An 18,322-nucleotide genomic window follows, 5' to 3' on the forward strand; every position below is an offset into this window, starting at 1 on the left:
GTCAAAGAAACTACCTGCAGAGCTCAGAGGCAGGAATGTGTTGAGGCCCAGATTTGGGGAAGGCTACACAAATTGCATTAAAGGTTCCCAAGAGCACAGTGGCCTCCATAATTCTTAAATGGAAGAAGTTTGGAAAAACCAGGACTCTTCTTAGAGCTGGCTGCCCGGTCAAACTGAGCAAGTGGGGGCGAAGGGTCTTTGTAAGAGAGGTGACCAAGAATACGATGGTCACTCTGGTTGCGCTCCAGAGATCATGTGTGGAGATGAGATAAATCTGCAGAAGGACAACCATCACTGCAACACTCCACCAATGTGGGCTTTATGGCAGAGTGGCCAGACGAAGCCTCTCCTCAGTGCAAGACATATAATAAAGCACCTAAAACTCAAACTCAAACCCTCCAAAAATTTGCCCCATTCACATCCATTGTAAGTGCCTCACTGTAACATGGATTTTTTCTTTTTTTGTTATTTATTTATTTATTTTTTTAGAAAAGGAGGGACGAGACAAAATACATTTTTGTGGGAATCAACCTTGTGCCCCAAATGCTGTCAATTGAGCTTAACTTGTATTGAACCCGCAATATTTCTAAAGTATCATTCTGATGTCCATATACAAACATAATATATCTTTCAAAGGTAGGATTAATAACTGGAACGGGGTAGTTAAATTGATAGAAATTATACTACCACATAGTCATTGTCTTTTTTTAAAGAATAGAAACTGGTTGTGAAAACAAAGTTGTTTGAGAAATTTAAAGTCAACATGAAATCAAAATTAACCCATTCTTTTTGTCTTTTTTTTTTTGTCCTTGCTGATTGTGTTTTCATGTCACATTATGAAAATGAAATGGTTTGCAAAGGCCATTTCAAGTTGACTTCAAAAGTATGTCAACAACCGCTTTTTGGTTTTTCAGAGTAGTGTTGTCTCACATGCCGTGTTGTTGTTATTCTCAGATAAACAATAATGGAAGCTCATTTGCAACTGTGCAAAGCATTAAAATAACCATCATAAACCTTAACAGCAAACTTATTCTGGACTGGTAAAATAATTATTATTTTGTTTATATTGTTTCATTTCTTGATTTTTTTTTTTTTTTGCTAGTCTAAATTAACAAACAATATTAGCCTACGTGAATGCTCATTTATTGTAATCCTACATCAAACACCACAAACATTAGGTCTACTTCAAATTATTCTAAGTTTATTGGCTTGCATCAACATCAAATGGCGTATTTTTGGTTTCTTAGCAGTGAGTCCATAGGAATTCACAGAAGGCTGAGAGTGCAGGTTTGCAGATAGACTCATTTGGATATCTCTGGTTTTGCATTATGCATGGCATTGTATCAAAATAATCAGCTGTAGGCTTAAATATAAAGCTAAATGAGAAGGTCTTTGTCATTGAATATAAGAAAAAGTTGGTTCAGTGTCATTGAAACGGCCTGGTGGGTAGGTCAAGTTTTACAACATGTTGCATGTTGGCACTCATGTGGGTGACAAAAGTTTTGGGTCCAACTTCTGTCATTTCCTTATCCCGCTCCTTGTCATCTTTTTCAATATATCACTAAAATGTAGCTTGCAGGTCATGTGGATTTAGCTTCTCTGACTTAAATTTGTCATTTTCAAGATGGGCAGAAGGGTTTGATATCCATTCCATCAAACCTCATCTTATTTTTGATTACACTTTCTCAAGACTTTGTGGTCTTATTGTGAATATCTGGGCACTTGACATAACATGTAAGGTTTGTTGTAAAATTGATAACTTATTAAAATAATTATTATTATTATGGGGTTAGTGTGTTGTAATTCTGTTAGCAATTTCAAGGCATTTGTGAAAATTGTCCTGTTGTGTGACCAGCAATAACCACATAAAAACATTACATTTTTAGAAACAATTTTCCTTGACCGATATTAAATAATAAAAAAGCCTATGTAATATAATGCATATAATATGTCACTTATTATGAAGTCCTGCGGAGTGACTCTTAAGTGATTTCTTGTGGATCCTAGAAGATTGTTAATGCAGACTCACTAGGAAGAGAAGCACACAGCCTTCAATCGCAAGACATCTGAAGAGGGTAAGTTTGACCTCCTATTAAAATAATTTTTGTTTACATGTAATTATTTCCATGCTCATTTTACAGTTTGTTTGACAGCTCTATATAGCTTGATTGAGTTTCAAGATTACAGTAATAATTAAAGTAGGTTAAATGTGAGGTATGTAATTTTTCTGTGTTAAAATATTCCTTCCAAATGGCTCTAAATAAGCCAATCATAGTTGATTTCCCTGAAGAGTGTAATCACTGGGATTTTGTGGCGTTATTTAAACATTGAGCAATGATAGAGGGTGTGCTCAGGAAACCTGTTCGAAATAGTCATTATTTTTGCAATTCCATTTAGTGATGCTAGTGGCACAAAAATACCTTTAAAGGGGAAGTGTGTATATTTTATTATTAAATACTTTCCGTATACCAATTTTAATGTTTTTTTTTCTCCCCAAAACATAGCGGTTTGAGCATTCTGAAATGTGTAATCTGCTGCTTTGAGTCATTTTGCACTTTTTGGTCTGTTGACATTGGGTTTGCTAACATGTCTTTGAGGGCGGGATTTTGGAAAGAGGGTGTGTTGTTGAAGTGACGGGGGCGACGACGGAGTGCTTACAGCTCATTCAACCCTTGTTATCAATTAACTACCATATCAAATACTCATTAGTTTAGGCTGTGGTAGAGTTTTGTGTGGAATTTAGTTGTTTGAGTTTTCTTTTTTTTTTTTTTTTTTTTCAATCTGTTTTTTTTTTTTTTTTTGCAGATGCACCAATCAATATTCCCTGCAGGCTGTAAACCTGTGATCTCACCGTGCACAACATGCTGCTACTTATACCACTGTCCTCTGTGCCCTAAAATGAAACCAACCGTGATCTTAAAAATGAGAAAACATTTTGAAGTCCATTTAAAAAACGCAATTGTTTTTGAAGGTAGGATTATTACCCACTGGAACAAGCAAATTTATAGGACAGAAACTGATTGTAGAAGTCTTTTAAAGTCAACATTAAATTAAATGGACCTTATTTTCTTCCTTAATAAACGTTGCTTTTTTCTTGACCGTGATCCATCAGCACTGTACAATCGAATTATTTGATCTTGCTTGTTTTTTTAGGCATTTGGTTTGCATGCTTTTTTAAGTAAACGTACTAGGGCTGCAGCAACTAATCGTTAATTATCTATAATGGAAATCATTGACAACAATTTAATGATCAATTAGTTAGATATATGCAACGAGCACGGAGAAGCTCCATCAGTGACATCACTTTACAACCCAGTGAACATTTTTTTCATGAACTGCAGGGGCGGACTGTGAAGAAAATTCGGCCCGGGATTTTACATAGAAACTGCGCCGTTTTGTGGCGCGTTCTGCATAACGCGGTGGCCCCATTTAGTGGCCGGCCTACCGGGAAAAGTCTCGGTAATCCCAATGGCCAGTTTGCGCCTGGTGATGAGACTCATTTGACAAACATCAGAGACATGTTGAACTGGGGAAAAAAAACAAGACCCAAGTTGTCCAGTACACGAGAGCACTTAATAAACACTTCAAGGTAGATGCTGTTCTATGTGGTGCGATTGCTGCATCAGGTGCATTGACCGAGTAAGGGTGTGTTCCCACTTGTAGTTCGGTCCTCTTGGTCCGCACCAAAAAAGAAAATGATACATTTAGTCCTGGTTCGTTTGCCGTTCACACTGGCATTTTTAACACCGAACCTAACAATACAAAACCAAAGGCATCAGGAAAAAGTCACAACCTGATTGGACCGCTTTTATAACGTATATTTTTTGGCGGAACTTGCCGAACATCCAAAAAAATGCTGGCTGCTGGGCGAAATGCGAAATGAAGAGCTAATAAAATGTGTAAAGGATTCAAAACAGCACCAGGAATTCCTCCGTTATACACACAAACGAAGATATGCTGCAAGGACGGCTGATGGCGGTTCCGACGCCTGTACCAAACTTTAATGGGCAACATAGCTCCTATGATGAGAAGAACCAGGTATGCTTGAGGTCAGTATTAGGCAAATTACTACCTGTTTTTGGTCCGTTTAGACATCTTATGTCAGTCGAACCGCACCAGAGTTCGTTTGGAAGCAGACCAAGACCCACTGTTTAGGCTGTCTCGGTCCGCTTGTTTGGTGCTCACCAAGGTTCGGATGGCAGCGTTCACACCAAGTGTGCCGCACAAACCCTCAAAAGTGAAGTCAAAACGTCTCGATCGCCCCCGGTGACTGGTCCTAGTATAGGTCATAAACCCCGCCTCCCCATGTTATTCAACAGGACGTGAGACCAACTAAACAATTATATTACACTTCACATATCTTTTTTCCAAAGATAGTTTCTGTCATTTACTGTAGTTTCTATCATGTTGATGTAATTTCAGGTGTTTGTTTTCAAAATAAGTTTGTTTTAGATAGTTATTTGATGCTATAACTTCATGATTGACAGCTGTGATTGACAGGTTCTCTGAGCGAAGTAGTCACTGAAGCACCAACTGACTTTTTTCGGGATCTTCAGAGGACTGAGGAGACTGGAGCTTTAAATTTAATATCTACATTTCTATAATTAATTATTTCACACCGTCAAAAGTGCATGGGAGTGTGCTTGCGATTGATTCAGCGAGAGTGAGGGCGGGGCCTTGATTTCGCGGCTTTACTTCCTGCTCACTAATGCGCAGGTCTGGTTCCGAAATCGCAACTGCGCAGTCTCAAGTCCCAAGATGTCAGCGCCATATCGGACACTGGTGGCTTCAGTTCTCACCAATGGAAAAGAGCGAAGGGGCGTCGTCCATCTTTTTTTACAGTCTATGGTTCACACTTGTTCAAATGATCCGCACTAACAGAGCAATCGCACCAGAGTTCGTTTTAATCGAACCAAACCTGCCAAGTGTGAACACACCCTAATTGTGCCGTATGATGTGCTTAAGAGTTGTTTCTCTCAAGTGAGTAATTTTCGTTTTACTGCTATTTTCTATGTTTTATAATGTATAAATTTTATGAATACAAAATCAGGTGCTTATTTCCACGTATTTCGCAAAATGTATTTACCACATGTGACGACGAGTCTCCGTTAAAGTTCACTGAGCATTGAGCAAGGGAGCGCAGCGCGTGCATCAGCGTCAATCAAACCGATCGCAATTGAGAAAGGGAGCGTCATCGTACTCGTGCAATATGATACCTCGACTTCAGTTTCAAAAATCAACTGTGCAGCTCTCATACATATCACACCAAAGGTCAAAAAGGCAGAGGTCAACATGTGCCATTTTTAGATTGTTTTGCCTCTTCAGGCAAGCGCATAATACAATGAGCAACAATGCCATTATTAGAGCGAGAGAGAATTTGATCTATATAGATATTTGTTCTATATTAAACTGTGTATAATGCTGAATATGATTTATAATAATTACAAGGGTCCTGATATTTGATAGTCCTCCTGATAATGCCAAATGTAATGTCTGATTTCACCAGTAAATTTATATCATGGCAGACATTATTTTACTGGATATATACATAGTATTGAAAAGAATAGTTTAGACAAATGTAATCAGTGACAATACTATTTTAAAACCTGCAATATTCATTTAAAATACTACTATGTAATGAATGACAAGTACAAGCATATATATCTAACATAATTATGTATTTTTCATCTGGGCAGAATTGTTAATATTTCTATTCTGGTGTCACCATTACCCTCTGCTGGGCTGATTTTTGGTCCCGCTCCACCCCAATAAATCATTTTACTCTTTAATGAACAGTACTTTTTGTTAAGTTTTACAAGGAAATGAACTGTTTTGCATGTGTCCTGAAAGTAATAATAATAATAAAAAATAAAATAAAAATGTACCTTTTCATGATTCATGCTTTGTTCAAAGTGTTGTGAGAGTATAGAATCGTGAATTCAATACTGTAAATCCATATGCCCTTTATCATTTCTTTTTTTCAAAATAAATAACATTGTAATAAAATACAGGAAATATTTTTTTAATCCTAATAATCAAAGAAGATTAATCGGTTATCAAAATAATCTTTAGTTGCAGCCCTAAAACGTAATTATTTGGCTCAAGTAAACGGAACTTAATTTTAAGTAACGTTAACTAGTTACAAGTAAATTTAACTTGTCTGTCATTTAAAGTTGAATTGTTTTTATTTAATCATTTAAATGTAGTTATAGCACGTCTTATTGTATAAGGGATTACTATTTTTACTTTTCTACTTCTTTTTTTTTTTTTTAATGCTTTATACTTTTAGGCTGATATCACCTAGCCCAAGCTGGTGGGGTAAATTATGTTAAGTATTCAGGCATAGTTTTGGACTAATTTTGTAGCTAATACTACCTTTCTCAAATATTTTCAATAGTGAATTCAGCAGTTTAATGCCGGTTAAAGTTATAAAGTGACACGGCAATAATAGTAAGTAACGCTATGTTTTGATATGTCTAGTTAACCTTGAGGCTGAACCTGAACTTGACTCCCAGACACCATCTCTGTTACCAGCTGATAGAGGCTGAAATAAATTTAGCCTGATTCCTGGAACAAATGTTTTTATTCTCTCCGTAATCGACCACAAGTTCTGATTCAGGTCCAGCTCCATTCTGCTGTAGAGTGCCCACTTCACGATTAAATCAATGACCTCTTGTTAAAATCAAGTTCTGCCCTACATTGTTTACTCACAGAATATTCTGTTTCTCTCAGACAACAACTGCTTTTTTTTTTTTTGTACAGATTTGCATTTTTTTCCTGTTTGACTTGATGCATTTTTTTTTTTTTTACAGATAAAAGATTATGTCGATGTCATTTACCATGCAGAAATTGTCCCCATTACCATTGTCCTAATTGTAATACAACTGTACTAAGAAGAAATAAAATGGAAGGTCATCTGAGGTTGTGCAAAACATCAAATCAAACCTCACATCCACCTTCACCCAAACTGGTAAAATGAAAATTGGTTTGTTTATACAGTTTCATTTAATATAGGGTTTTAAAGTATATTAATGTGATTACTCAAATGATTCCGGATATCAGATGAGCAGTGCAGTTTGGAAATTCTGAAAGCACAGACCGATTTTAGGTGACACATCATTCTACCTCCTGTCCCCATTTGCCTTTCATCACTCTGGCCTAAAATTGTTCCGGGTTTCATTAGCTAGCAGGAACCTCAAATGTCTGCATCGTATTTACTGTTCATTGCCAGCGAGTGCATGTGACATCACAGAGGCTACAAGTGCAGATCAGCATCCAAACTCATTTTGACTTCTCTGATTTTGCATGTTGTGTGAAAATGAATCAACACAAATAACTGCATGCCTAAATATAAAACTAAATGCAGATGTTTTCTGATCTGCATATCCAGCCATGTCAAGGCAAAAAAGGGTAATCATTTGTATGTCTAATAATCATAATCAAGTCCCTTCCAACAAACCTCCTCCTTATTTCTGAGTTCTTGAACAGAACTGTTTTGGTGGCATTTCAGTTCATTTTCTTTGGTCATATTGGTGTTATTATGAATGCTTGGGCAGTTGACATAACATGTAACTTAAATTATAGACAAGTTTATTATACTTAGATTCATTTTATGATCATTATGATTAGTTTTAGTGTTTTTGTTCAATTAGCAATTTCAAGTAAATTGTGGAAATTGTCCTGTGGTGTGACTAGCAATGACCACAATAAAAATAAAGTTTTTATAAACGATTTTTCCTAGGAAATATTACGTAATTTAGAACAGTCTATGTCATATTAGAATGATATATGTAATATGTCACTAATCTTGAAGTCTTGCAGAGTGACAGAAAAACCAAATGTTATGCAATTTTGTCGATTTCGTGGGGATCAAGACCCACTTGAGAAGCAAACAACCTTCAAGCACAAGACTTACGAAGAGGGTAAGTTTTACCCCATAATAACATTTTACACTGTTTGTACAGTTATTTTTATGCTCAATTTCAACAACTATATAGCTCAATAGAAAAATTGATTCGCAAGATTAATAAGCATAAAGGAGGTTAAAGGTGAAGTGTGTATTTCAATGTCATTTAAAAGTGACCGAATCTAAAGCTTGAAAAGGAACCCAACAGTATCATAATAGTAGTCCATGTGACTTGTTTCAAATATTTGCTGTTTGATTAAGCTTTTAAAACATTGCTTTGCTTGTTTGATTGAACTCAACCAAAGGTGTGAATTTGGGGCGGGACAGGGGGAGTGCTTGGGAAACCTTTTTGAAAAAGGTCATAATTGTTGCAATTCCAGGCATAGTCCAGAAATGACATACTTCACCTTTTAAAATGTATATTTGTGGATGCCATTACATAGTCAACTAATATCCATACACACCAATGGCTCAAAAGTAAAAAAAAAAATTATATATATATATATATATAAAACACAGTAAAAGTAACTCTATGAATTTGCTAATGTTAATATCATTGAAGTCAATTACAATTTCATTTAACAGTCTTGTTTGTTTATATAATCAGTTTAACCACAAAATGGTGAGCAGTAAAGACAGGACAAAGAGATACAGGGAGAGAATCCAGAGAGAGATCCAAACTGGAGGGAGGAAACTCTTGAGAAAATGGCTGTGAGGTGGTGATGACACGGAGCCATTTACACTGATCAGTGCAGCATTTCAATTGAAATGGATGTTTTAAAACATCATTGGATGCCATCTTGCATAGTAGACTTGTATAAAAGCAAAGGGTGAACACTCCATCAAAGTATCAATGCACTTCCTATTCATATACACTGGCAGCTTCAGGCTCAGTTGATGCTCTCCAAGGCTAGATGCCGCAAAACGGTGATGGACAAAAGGTTGATTCTTTCAACCTAGCTGGGAGATCAGTGGCTTTTTCATCAGCTCTGTATTTGTTTAGGGAAAATATTCTCAAACTTGGTTGCTAGAGATGCCAAAAATATTTTGTGAAAATTCTTTCCACTGTATCTTATTTATGATATATGTAAAAAAAAAAAAAAATAAAAAAAAAATAAATGGTTTAAGGGTAAAACAAGTTACTTGTTAGAGCAGTACACACCCAATCAGCTCTGGTATCTGAGAGCTCTTTAAGACATTGGAATTTTGAGACCATAACATTTGTAAATGTGAAGTTTTATGTGGACCAGATCATCATCTTTCATGTAGCTGACATTGAGGAAAACTGCAAAAATTGGAGAAAATAAAATGGGAAAAAAATCCTTTATTAGGCCGAATTACTTCTCTACCCCATAACAAAGTGTAGTCATGATTTGGCAATCAGAGCCCATTGCACATGAGCAAAACTGAGCAACTTGGATTCACTTTTGTTTTAATGAAGCCCAGAAGATGGGCAAAGAGAAGAGGAGAAACGATTATGTAAGACAAGGGAGAGTAGAGAAACATTAACCCTTTAAGCACATAAGGAAAAACATTATCATCAAAATATCTTGACCAACACAAAATAGGTATCGTTTGAAAGCTATTAAATTCCAATGCATGTCGTCATCATGATCAAAACTGAACAAGTGCTTTGAAATTTGCAGACAAATCACAAGTGTTTCGTTTTGATCATTAATTGAAAAAATTGAAAAGGGGCCTGTGTAGATTTGATAAAATATTACCTTTTTTTACAAATGGTGATGGTGCTGTTTTTTACATCAGTTATATCCTGAGTATACTTTGTGATCATTTGAATGCCACTTTGATGAAATAAAGTACCAATTTCCTTCTGAAACAGCTAAATCTGTACATTATTCCAAACCTTTGGCCGCCAGTGTATTTTTCTTTGACAATTATTTTGGTGTTGCTTATATGCCACGTTTCTACTTATAACTTCAAAAAAGATAAATGGAACATAAAATATCACATGACATTATTTAGAGGTGGTGATTATCTTTCAAACGAGACCACACAGTGGGTAATCGGATGCAAAGATCTTTTGATTATCCACACGAAGCACAAGGTAACATAAAGCCACCAGGTGATGGCGCCATTTAAATGACACAGACTCGATGCAGACTCATCGAGTCAAAGGGCCCTCATTCTTAGAAATCTCATTACAAGTCTCTATGCTTTGTATACCTTAAGTCCTTGTTTTTGCATGTGTAATTAGTTTTTATGTATAGTTATGTTTTATTTGTTTGGCGTGGCTTTTGGACATATGGAGACTTTTATGTACACTGATAAATTATTTTACTTTAATTAACTATTTTTATTGCTTTGTAATATCAACACAACAGTTTTATCAGAGACAGTTGACATGATTGGATTTATATCATGTCAAATAAGGGAAAAAAAACACGTTCATTTTTGGCTCTTTTTCAGGTGTCTCAGACTGTACAGTACTGTGCAAAAGTCTTAGACACATAAGATGTTTCAAAAAACATTTGTCTTAAAATAGTTATTTATATGTTCAGCTTTAGTGTGTCATTAGAAAATATAAAATTTAGACTCACAAACTTTACTTTTGCAAATAGAATGGAATAGAAGAACAGGGAGCCCTGCAACAGATGGCATGACCCCCATAGATCTCCCCACTGAACATTGAGTCAGTCTGGCATTACATGAAGAGACGGAAGCAGTTGAAACAGCCGAAATATATAGAAGAATTGTGGCGAATTCTCCAAGAAACTTTGAACATCCCATCTGCCAACGACCAAGAAAAACTGTATCCAGGTGACCTAGGAGAATTGGTGCTGTTTTAAAGGCAAAAATGGTCTCACCAAATATTAATTTAGCTTTTTTTATGTTTACTGGACTTTGTTTGACGTTAATTGATAAATGAAAACTATAGCATTTTTTTCGAAGACATCTTCTCTATGCAACATTTTTCACAAGTGCCTAAAACGTTTGTACAGTACTGTATCATAATCCATATCAGTAAAACAAATTGAAGAGTTTTCTATACCAAACACTTGACCCTCCTTGTTATTTATTTGAGTTATAAACCTTTAATTTTGGGTATGCCACTGAAACAGGACATCTTGAGCTTAAAGGGATAGTTGCCATTTGAAATTCAAAATATAAATTTTGTCAGCATCTACTCACCCTCATGTTGTTCCAAACCCCTAAGATTATGTTTTCTTTTGTGTAACACAGATAGAAATTTTTTAAATGTACTTTATTAGAGAGGGGGGAGGACATTTCTGTTACAAATATTGATTCTTAAGATAAATCAATTTTAAATAATTTCCCTGATGATTTTTTGTTTTTAATTTTTATTTAAAAAAATACAAGTGTAGCTTGTTATACTCCACTATATTGTGTTCCATACGAATAGGTGTGCTCCAAGAAATTTTATCTCTAATTCTTTACATTTAATCCTTTAACAATCTGTGCACAATTTCTTTTAAAGCCAAAAAAAGAAGCATTGGAAATGATAAATTTACTTATTTTTTTTCTCTCTCTTTTCAGATCTGAATAAGTGGCTGCACAAATTCAATCTCACCCACCCACAAAAAGATGATCCTTGCTTTTGGTTTGCTTTTCCCATGTTTGTTGTCAGCTTGTATTTTGTCTTAATTTGTGTACATTTGTATCATGAAATTACAAAAATAAATTAATCTAATCCACAATGGATGATGTTTGATGTGATTCCGTATGAGCATGTCTTCTTTCAATTGGTGTGACACTTTGGCAGGAAGAAAAATAAAAGTCCTGAAATCTTAAAATTCAGATGCATACATTTTCTTGTTTTTAATTCATTCTGAAAATCTATAGTAAATTTGTATGCAAAGCATGTTGACAGGCTTTCAATATATGTTGTTGAAAAATATTAGTTGAAAAAACTTTTATTGCAATAAAGAGACTTTCATCAACATTTATCAAATGTTTCCAGCTGTTAAAAATTCACTTGTCAAATCACTGGACTTTAGGTGTATTTCTTAACAAAAAGGCTCCTTTAGAACCACAAAAATTATGGCATAAAAAGTAGCATGACATTACTATCTTCTGTTGTAAATGTACTATGGTAGTATCATGGTATTCTTTAATTGGAAGTCCACGTAAAGGCCGTTGTCCATGAATATGGTAATCCAGTGCCATGGTATTACCATCTGATACCACCCCAGTACTTTTTGCATCAATATTTTATTTAAATGTACAGTGCATCCGGAAAATATTCACAGCGCTTCACTTTTTCCACATTTTATTAGTTTCCTCAATTCTACAAACAATACCCCATAATGACAATGTGAAAGAAGTTTGTTTGAAATCTTTGCAAATTTATAAAATTAAAAAGTATTTTTGTGTATGATGCTACAGGCTTGGCACACCTATTTTTGGCCAGTTTCTCCCATTCTTCTTTGCAGGACCTCTCAAGCTCCATCAGGTTTGATGCAAACCAGCACAGCCATTTTCAGATCTCTCCAGAGATGTCTCGGTACATTGCTGAATTCATCTTTCTCTCGATCCTGACTAGTCTCCGAGTTCCTGCCGCTGAAAAATATCCCCACAGCATGATGCTGCCACCACCATGCTTCACTGTAGGGATGGTATTGGCCAGGTGATGAGCGGTGCCTGGTTTCCTCCAGACATGACGCTTGCTATTCAGGCCAAAGTTTCATCAGACCAGAGAATTTTGTTTCTCATGGTCTGAGAGTCCTTCAGGTGCCTTTTGGCAAACTACAGGTGGGCTGTCATGTGCCTTTTACTGAGGAGTGGCTTCCGTCTGGCCACTCTACCATACAGGCCTGATTGGTGGAGTGCTTGGTGGAGATGGTTGTTCTTCTGGAAGGTTCTCCTCCCACAGAGAAATGCTGGAGCTCTGTCAGAGTGACCATCGGGTTCTTGGTCACCTCCCTGACTAAGGCCCTTCTCCCCCAATCGCTTAGTTTGGCCGGGCGGCCAGCTCTAGAAAGAGTCATGGTGGTTCCAAACTTCTTCCTTTTACGGATGATGGAGGTCACTGTGCTCATTGGGACCTTCAGTGCTGCAGAAATGTTTCTGTACCCTTCCCCGGATCTGTGCCTCGATACAATCCTTTCTCGGAGGTCTACTGACAAGTCCTTGGACTTCATGGCTTGGTTTGTGCTCTGACATGCACTGTTAACTGTGGGACCTTATATAGACAGGTGTGTGCCTTTCATGTCCAATCAACTGAAGTTACCACAGGTGGACTCCAATCAAGTTGTAGAAACATCTCAAGGATGATCTGTGGAAACAGGATGCACCTGAGCTCAATTTTGAGTGTCATGGCAAAGGCTGTGAATACTTATGTACATGTGATTTTTTTTTATTTGTAATAAATTTGCAAAGATTTGAAATTAATTTAATAAATTTTGGAATAAGGCTGTAACATAACAAAATGGGGAAAAAGTGAAGCGCTGTGAATACTTTCCAGATGCACTGTATATACATTTACAAATACGGTACTTTTCCATTTTATGAAAAGTCCATTTTATGATCTCAAATTATTTTAATCCTGACTTTAATGTCTGTTTTGTAAAGCACTTTTAAATTACTATTGTGTATGAAAAATATGCTAAATTAACTTGCCTTGTAAGGGAGCTAAAATGTCTGAAAATATTCCCTTTGCTTCATACAAATGTCAATTCCATGCTGCAGTCACAGGGAAAGACGTTCATGTTATGTGCCAACTGCCATTAAAACAAGTCTTATTTGCTTTATCTTGCTCCATTACTTTTGAAAGACAAAATGTGTCTCCTCTAAGTTTCACTTTTTCTTTTCATGTTTTTCCAAAATCCAGCAATTTGACACTCCGCTAGTGGATTTGGAGCAGATGGACCCGTTACCAGGTACAAATCAAAACACCTCAATTTCACTGAAGTTTACCAAATTTTTTCCTTAATAGTTTTTATCAATTGTCAGTTAAAGGTGATGTGTGTAAAAAAAAAAAAAATATATATATATATATATTTAAATACGTTCTCATATCCCAACTAAATATGCAGAGACAAATAGAATTAAGCCATTTGTTGGCTTTGTGACGCCATCAAAACATTGCTCCATTTGTTTGAGCATCCCGACCAGCCAGAGATGGTATCATTTGCTTAACCAATTACATGGGCTTTGGGTGGGATTACCTGTTTTTCGAACCAATGGAAAATGGGATTGTTCAGAATTTTTTTTTTAGTGCAACAGAAAATACATCACCTTTACGGTTTTATTCGTTTTATCTTGCATGCTTTTATGTTTCAGCTTATTTATTTATCTCCTTTAGAAGAACTTGGGGTTGAAACATCTACTGATCAGGGTGAAGGCAGCAATGCTCAGCCTGAATGTTCTCAAGATAGTACAATGGAAGATGAGCTTGATGGACTTCCTGTTTTTGGGGCAGATGAAGATGATTGGGATATGGACTTTAGCTCCAGTCACAAAGTTTACACTCGGATAGCTAGGAACAGTGACGATAAAAATGAAAGTCAAGATGGAGCGCCAACTAGTGGTGCAGATGCAGGCAAGTTTACATGTCTGAAAATTGGTTGTCACATGTAAAATCGTTTTTACTTTTAGATTGGCTTTACCTGTACAGTTAGTTATCCTTTGATTTAAAGGAATAGTTGGCCTTAAAAATTAAAATGGTTTCTTACATTTACTCGTTCCATGTTTTTATGTCTTTCTTTCATGGGAGACATTTTGAAGTATTGTACTGTCGTTTTTTTCTATACAATTGATATGAATGGATACTGGACATTTAAGCTTCAAAAAGATCACATAAGATAATAAAAGTGGTCTATAGGACGTGTGCTATACATTCTAAGTCCTTAGGAGGCATCTGATAGCTTAGCTTTGACAGAAATTTAAGTCATTATTCAGTGAAAACCTTGTCCCCATTCATTGTAATTGCATGGAAAAGAACGACCAGTACATTATAGAGGTTTAGAACGAAATGAGGCTCCAGTTTTTACATAATGCTTAATATGGGCTTCTTTCTGACCACAGAAGAGAATAGTAACTCTACCAGTGGATCCTCAGAAATGGATGTGGAGATGGCAAAAGCTTCTGAGGACAACCCTGTCACCCCCTCATCAGACACTATAATAGGTAAAAAGAAAATCTGCTAAATGTACAATGCACATCTTTTAGTAATTCTGTAATTTTGCTGTTAATTTCTGATAAGTATACTTTGGAATAAATACTCTGCTTTCATGATGAGCTGCATGTTGTGGTAAGCAATTTATTGAACTGCATGTATCTCAAAATATTCTTTTGTCTTTCTGTGTCAGATATCCAGGACGTACAGTCTGAAATGAGGATTGGGGGATTACAAAGTAGCGCAAAGGTAAGTTTAGTAAAAAAAGAAATGAATGATTTTCAAACTCTGATAATATTGCCAAACACACAGTGAGGAACTGTTCTTTATTCTTAATTACAGCAGGATCCTCCAGCAGAAAGCCCTAATAGAGAAACATCTTGCTCACCAATAAATATCAAAGACGAGCCAATAGATGAGGACTATGATAAAGCTTTAATGCCCCAGTCTGACATCAGTCGTATTAAAGAGGAACTGGACAATATTGGCAATGAGGTAAGGTCTAGTTATGTTCAGAGGTGCAGTTCAATCAGGCATAAACAAATCTGTTTCCTTTGTGTATTATGAAAATGTTTCGAAGTGTAAAAAATGCCTTTCTGGCTTATTTTAGGCTTCCTCTCCATCAGATGAACTGAGGATCAGCTCTGTTTTCTCTGTTAGAGGAAATAGCAGTGACGGAGTTTCTGGTGAGAGTACATGTTTCACTTTCTCTAAGCAGGACTTTACAGTTTACCACTAGCTTTACTGTTAATACATGTGACTTTGGGAATGGGCGAGGTAGCAATCTCTAGATGTCATGTCTCATCTAAATCTGGATTCTGCAGCCTTTTGTCACTATTCAATATATATCTTTAGTTTTATGTATTTGCTTTTTATTTGTATGTGCTAAAGCACATAACTGGTAATCAGAAGGTCGCTGGTTCAATCCACACAGCCACCACCATTGTGTCCTTGAGCAAGGCACTTAAATCCAGGTTGCTCCAGGGGGATTGTCCCTGTAATAAGTGCACTGTAAGTCGCTTTGGATAAAAGCATCTGCCAAATGCATAAATGTAAATGTAAATTTGAAGTCAGAGTGACCATTATTTCGACTAGCCTATTTGATGCCAAGTAGATTCATTATGATGAATGAATGAACCATAATGCAGTAAAAATCAAGTTAAAAAGTAAGCAAGGCATGTTTACACTATGTTTGCATATGTACTATACATTTACTATACATACTATACAATATTTACCTACAAATATTTTTACTAAAACATGTTTTTAGTCATTGAATGATTCGTTAAGTCATGAATTGGTTCATTAAAATAGACAGTTTGAATTGATTCATGAAAAGGAATTGAATTTATGAATTCTTAACGGCATTTTTGCTACTAATGCTTAATCGAAGACTCTTAAAGTAAATTGCGAGATAATGCGTGTTTGCAAAATGAACCTAATGATATAAAAATTAATTATTGGACAAATAAAAATTATTGTTGCTTGATTATATATTGCTAAATAGTCACATATATTATGAATTATCATTGACTATTAACAAGCAAAGTAAAGGAAGTACTCACACTGAATTGAATCTTAACAGTTTAATTGTGAATTTAATGTCATTTCAATTTTAATACATTTTGTGTTAATACTGTTTGAACACATAAAAGAGGGGACATTGTGTAAAACAGGATTTTACTTGATCCTTGATGAAATGAGCCAGTCGTAACCAGATGTCATTTACATAACTGAATTAGGGATGCACCGATATGGAATTTCTGGGCCAATACTGATAATCGATAATTGACAGCTCATTGTGGCCAATACCGATACCAATATTTAATCCTTTAACCTTGAACTGCTAGCTAATTAATTAAAAGCTTCCAATTTGGGTTTGCTGCTATTTAAGGTTTGGCGGATGTAATATAAACCAGAAATATGCCTATATTACAGATGAATCCTGATTTGAATGACAAATAAATGACAATACACATGCATGAATTGTATGGTGCCCTTTTATATGAGTGTTTATGGTAATCCTGATGAATAACAGTTGGCAGTTGAGTAACACTATAAGGGTACTAAGGGAGGAAAATGCCACAACAGTGTAGAATATAGCCCCTTTGAAATATAAATGCATTAAAAGTGTTCAACATCTTTTAGCTCATGTTTTGTTTTTTTGCAGCTTCTGTGGCTCCCTCCCAGTCATCTTCATTCTCAGTTATGCCTACCGCTTCACTCAGAGGGACCACTTTAGTTCTGCCAACCCAATCCCAATCCCAACCCCAACCTCAGCTTCATCTGCGGGTGCAGCCCAGGCCACAGATGCCTCCCCAAATCCAGTCCCACCCCCGGATACAGACGCCAATGATGTCCCAAACTCACCTCCAGCCACCTACCCAGCAGCAATTCCATGCCCCTCCACCCACCGTGAGGATCTGCTGCTCGGGCTGCTCCAAAGTCTTGCAGAAGGGTCAAACTGCGTTTCAACGAAAAGGCTCTAATCAGCTGTTTTGTTCCACTGTTTGTCTGACTAGTTTCAGTTTACCCTCGGTTCAGTTTACCCCCGTTATCGCTCCCAAGAAAACCTGCCACCTCTGCCTTAAGTGAGTTCTGATTCTTTTTCTACTTTAAATGATATAACATTTTATAGCTTGCCATCTTCTAAGCAGATAGTTGACCAAGAAAGGACAATTCTGTTTCACAGTCACAACGTTCCATACTTGTATGACTTTTCTTTTTCCTGTGGAACAGAAAAAGGATATATTTAGCAGATTTTCTGAGCTGTTCTTTACCATACAACAAAAACATATAGTGACCATGTGACATAATTAAAGCTTCAAAAAGAACAAAAGTAGCATAAAAGTCAATGCAAAATTCACTGTTTTATAATTTTTTTGTATTACTTTATTATTTAGTTACCTCATTGAGCTACCATGCATTATTCATGTAGATCATTAAAGGTGCTATATGTAAGATTGACAAGTGTTTGAAATGGGTACTGCAGTCCAAATTCAAAATATTGGTGAGTTGTCTGCCCCGCCCCAGACTCGAAGCTCATGCGAGTTGCCAGAATGAGCACACGCAACAGGAACGAGCGAAACTGAAAATGTCTAATATTTATGCTTGTTTTACTACACCTCTGGTCATGGTGGTTTTAGACCGATGGCAAGGCTTTTTAGGTCGGGAATCTGTTATATCTGATCCAGTTCATTTGCAGGCTTCCGTGACTGCAGCACACAGTGTTGTTTGCCTGCAAACTTGTTCAAATGTGGCAACCCGGCGGTGTCTAAATACTATTGGTGAGTGGCCAGTGGGCGGGATCACACAGGCCA

At 36.3% G+C, this 18,322-nt stretch overlaps 1 protein-coding gene across 8 annotated transcripts in view; it reads left to right on the plus strand.

The window, feature by feature from the left end:
• Positions 1 to 18,322, plus strand: part of LOC127657189 (zinc finger MYM-type protein 4-like) — a 40,463-nt gene that overhangs the window by 1,764 nt on the left and 20,377 nt on the right. Inside the window, exons 2-11 of one of the 8 annotated variants that reach the window (XM_052145872.1) lie at positions 2,011 to 2,075; positions 2,806 to 2,971; positions 6,813 to 6,970; positions 13,716 to 13,764; positions 14,190 to 14,426; positions 14,912 to 15,013; positions 15,196 to 15,251; positions 15,345 to 15,497; positions 15,613 to 15,688; positions 17,173 to 17,593. In XM_052145872.1, coding sequence (XP_052001832.1) covers positions 2,806 to 2,971; positions 6,813 to 6,970; positions 13,716 to 13,764; positions 14,190 to 14,426; positions 14,912 to 15,013; positions 15,196 to 15,251; positions 15,345 to 15,497; positions 15,613 to 15,688; positions 17,173 to 17,593 — 1,418 coding nt within the window. In that variant the 5' untranslated portion in view covers positions 2,011 to 2,075. Of the gene's footprint in view, positions 1 to 2,007; positions 2,076 to 2,805; positions 2,972 to 6,812; positions 6,971 to 8,904; positions 10,685 to 11,422; positions 11,487 to 13,715; positions 13,765 to 14,189; positions 14,427 to 14,911; positions 15,014 to 15,195; positions 15,252 to 15,344; positions 15,498 to 15,612; positions 15,689 to 17,172; positions 17,594 to 18,322 lie in introns of those variants that run through there. The other 7 variants (XM_052145871.1, XM_052145873.1, XM_052145875.1 and 4 more) reach the window with 7 other exon arrangements.

The sequence above is a fragment of the Xyrauchen texanus genome, chromosome 16, assembly GCF_025860055.1.
Source record: "Xyrauchen texanus isolate HMW12.3.18 chromosome 16, RBS_HiC_50CHRs, whole genome shotgun sequence".
Classification (NCBI taxonomy): Eukaryota; Metazoa; Chordata; class Actinopteri; order Cypriniformes; family Catostomidae; genus Xyrauchen; species Xyrauchen texanus.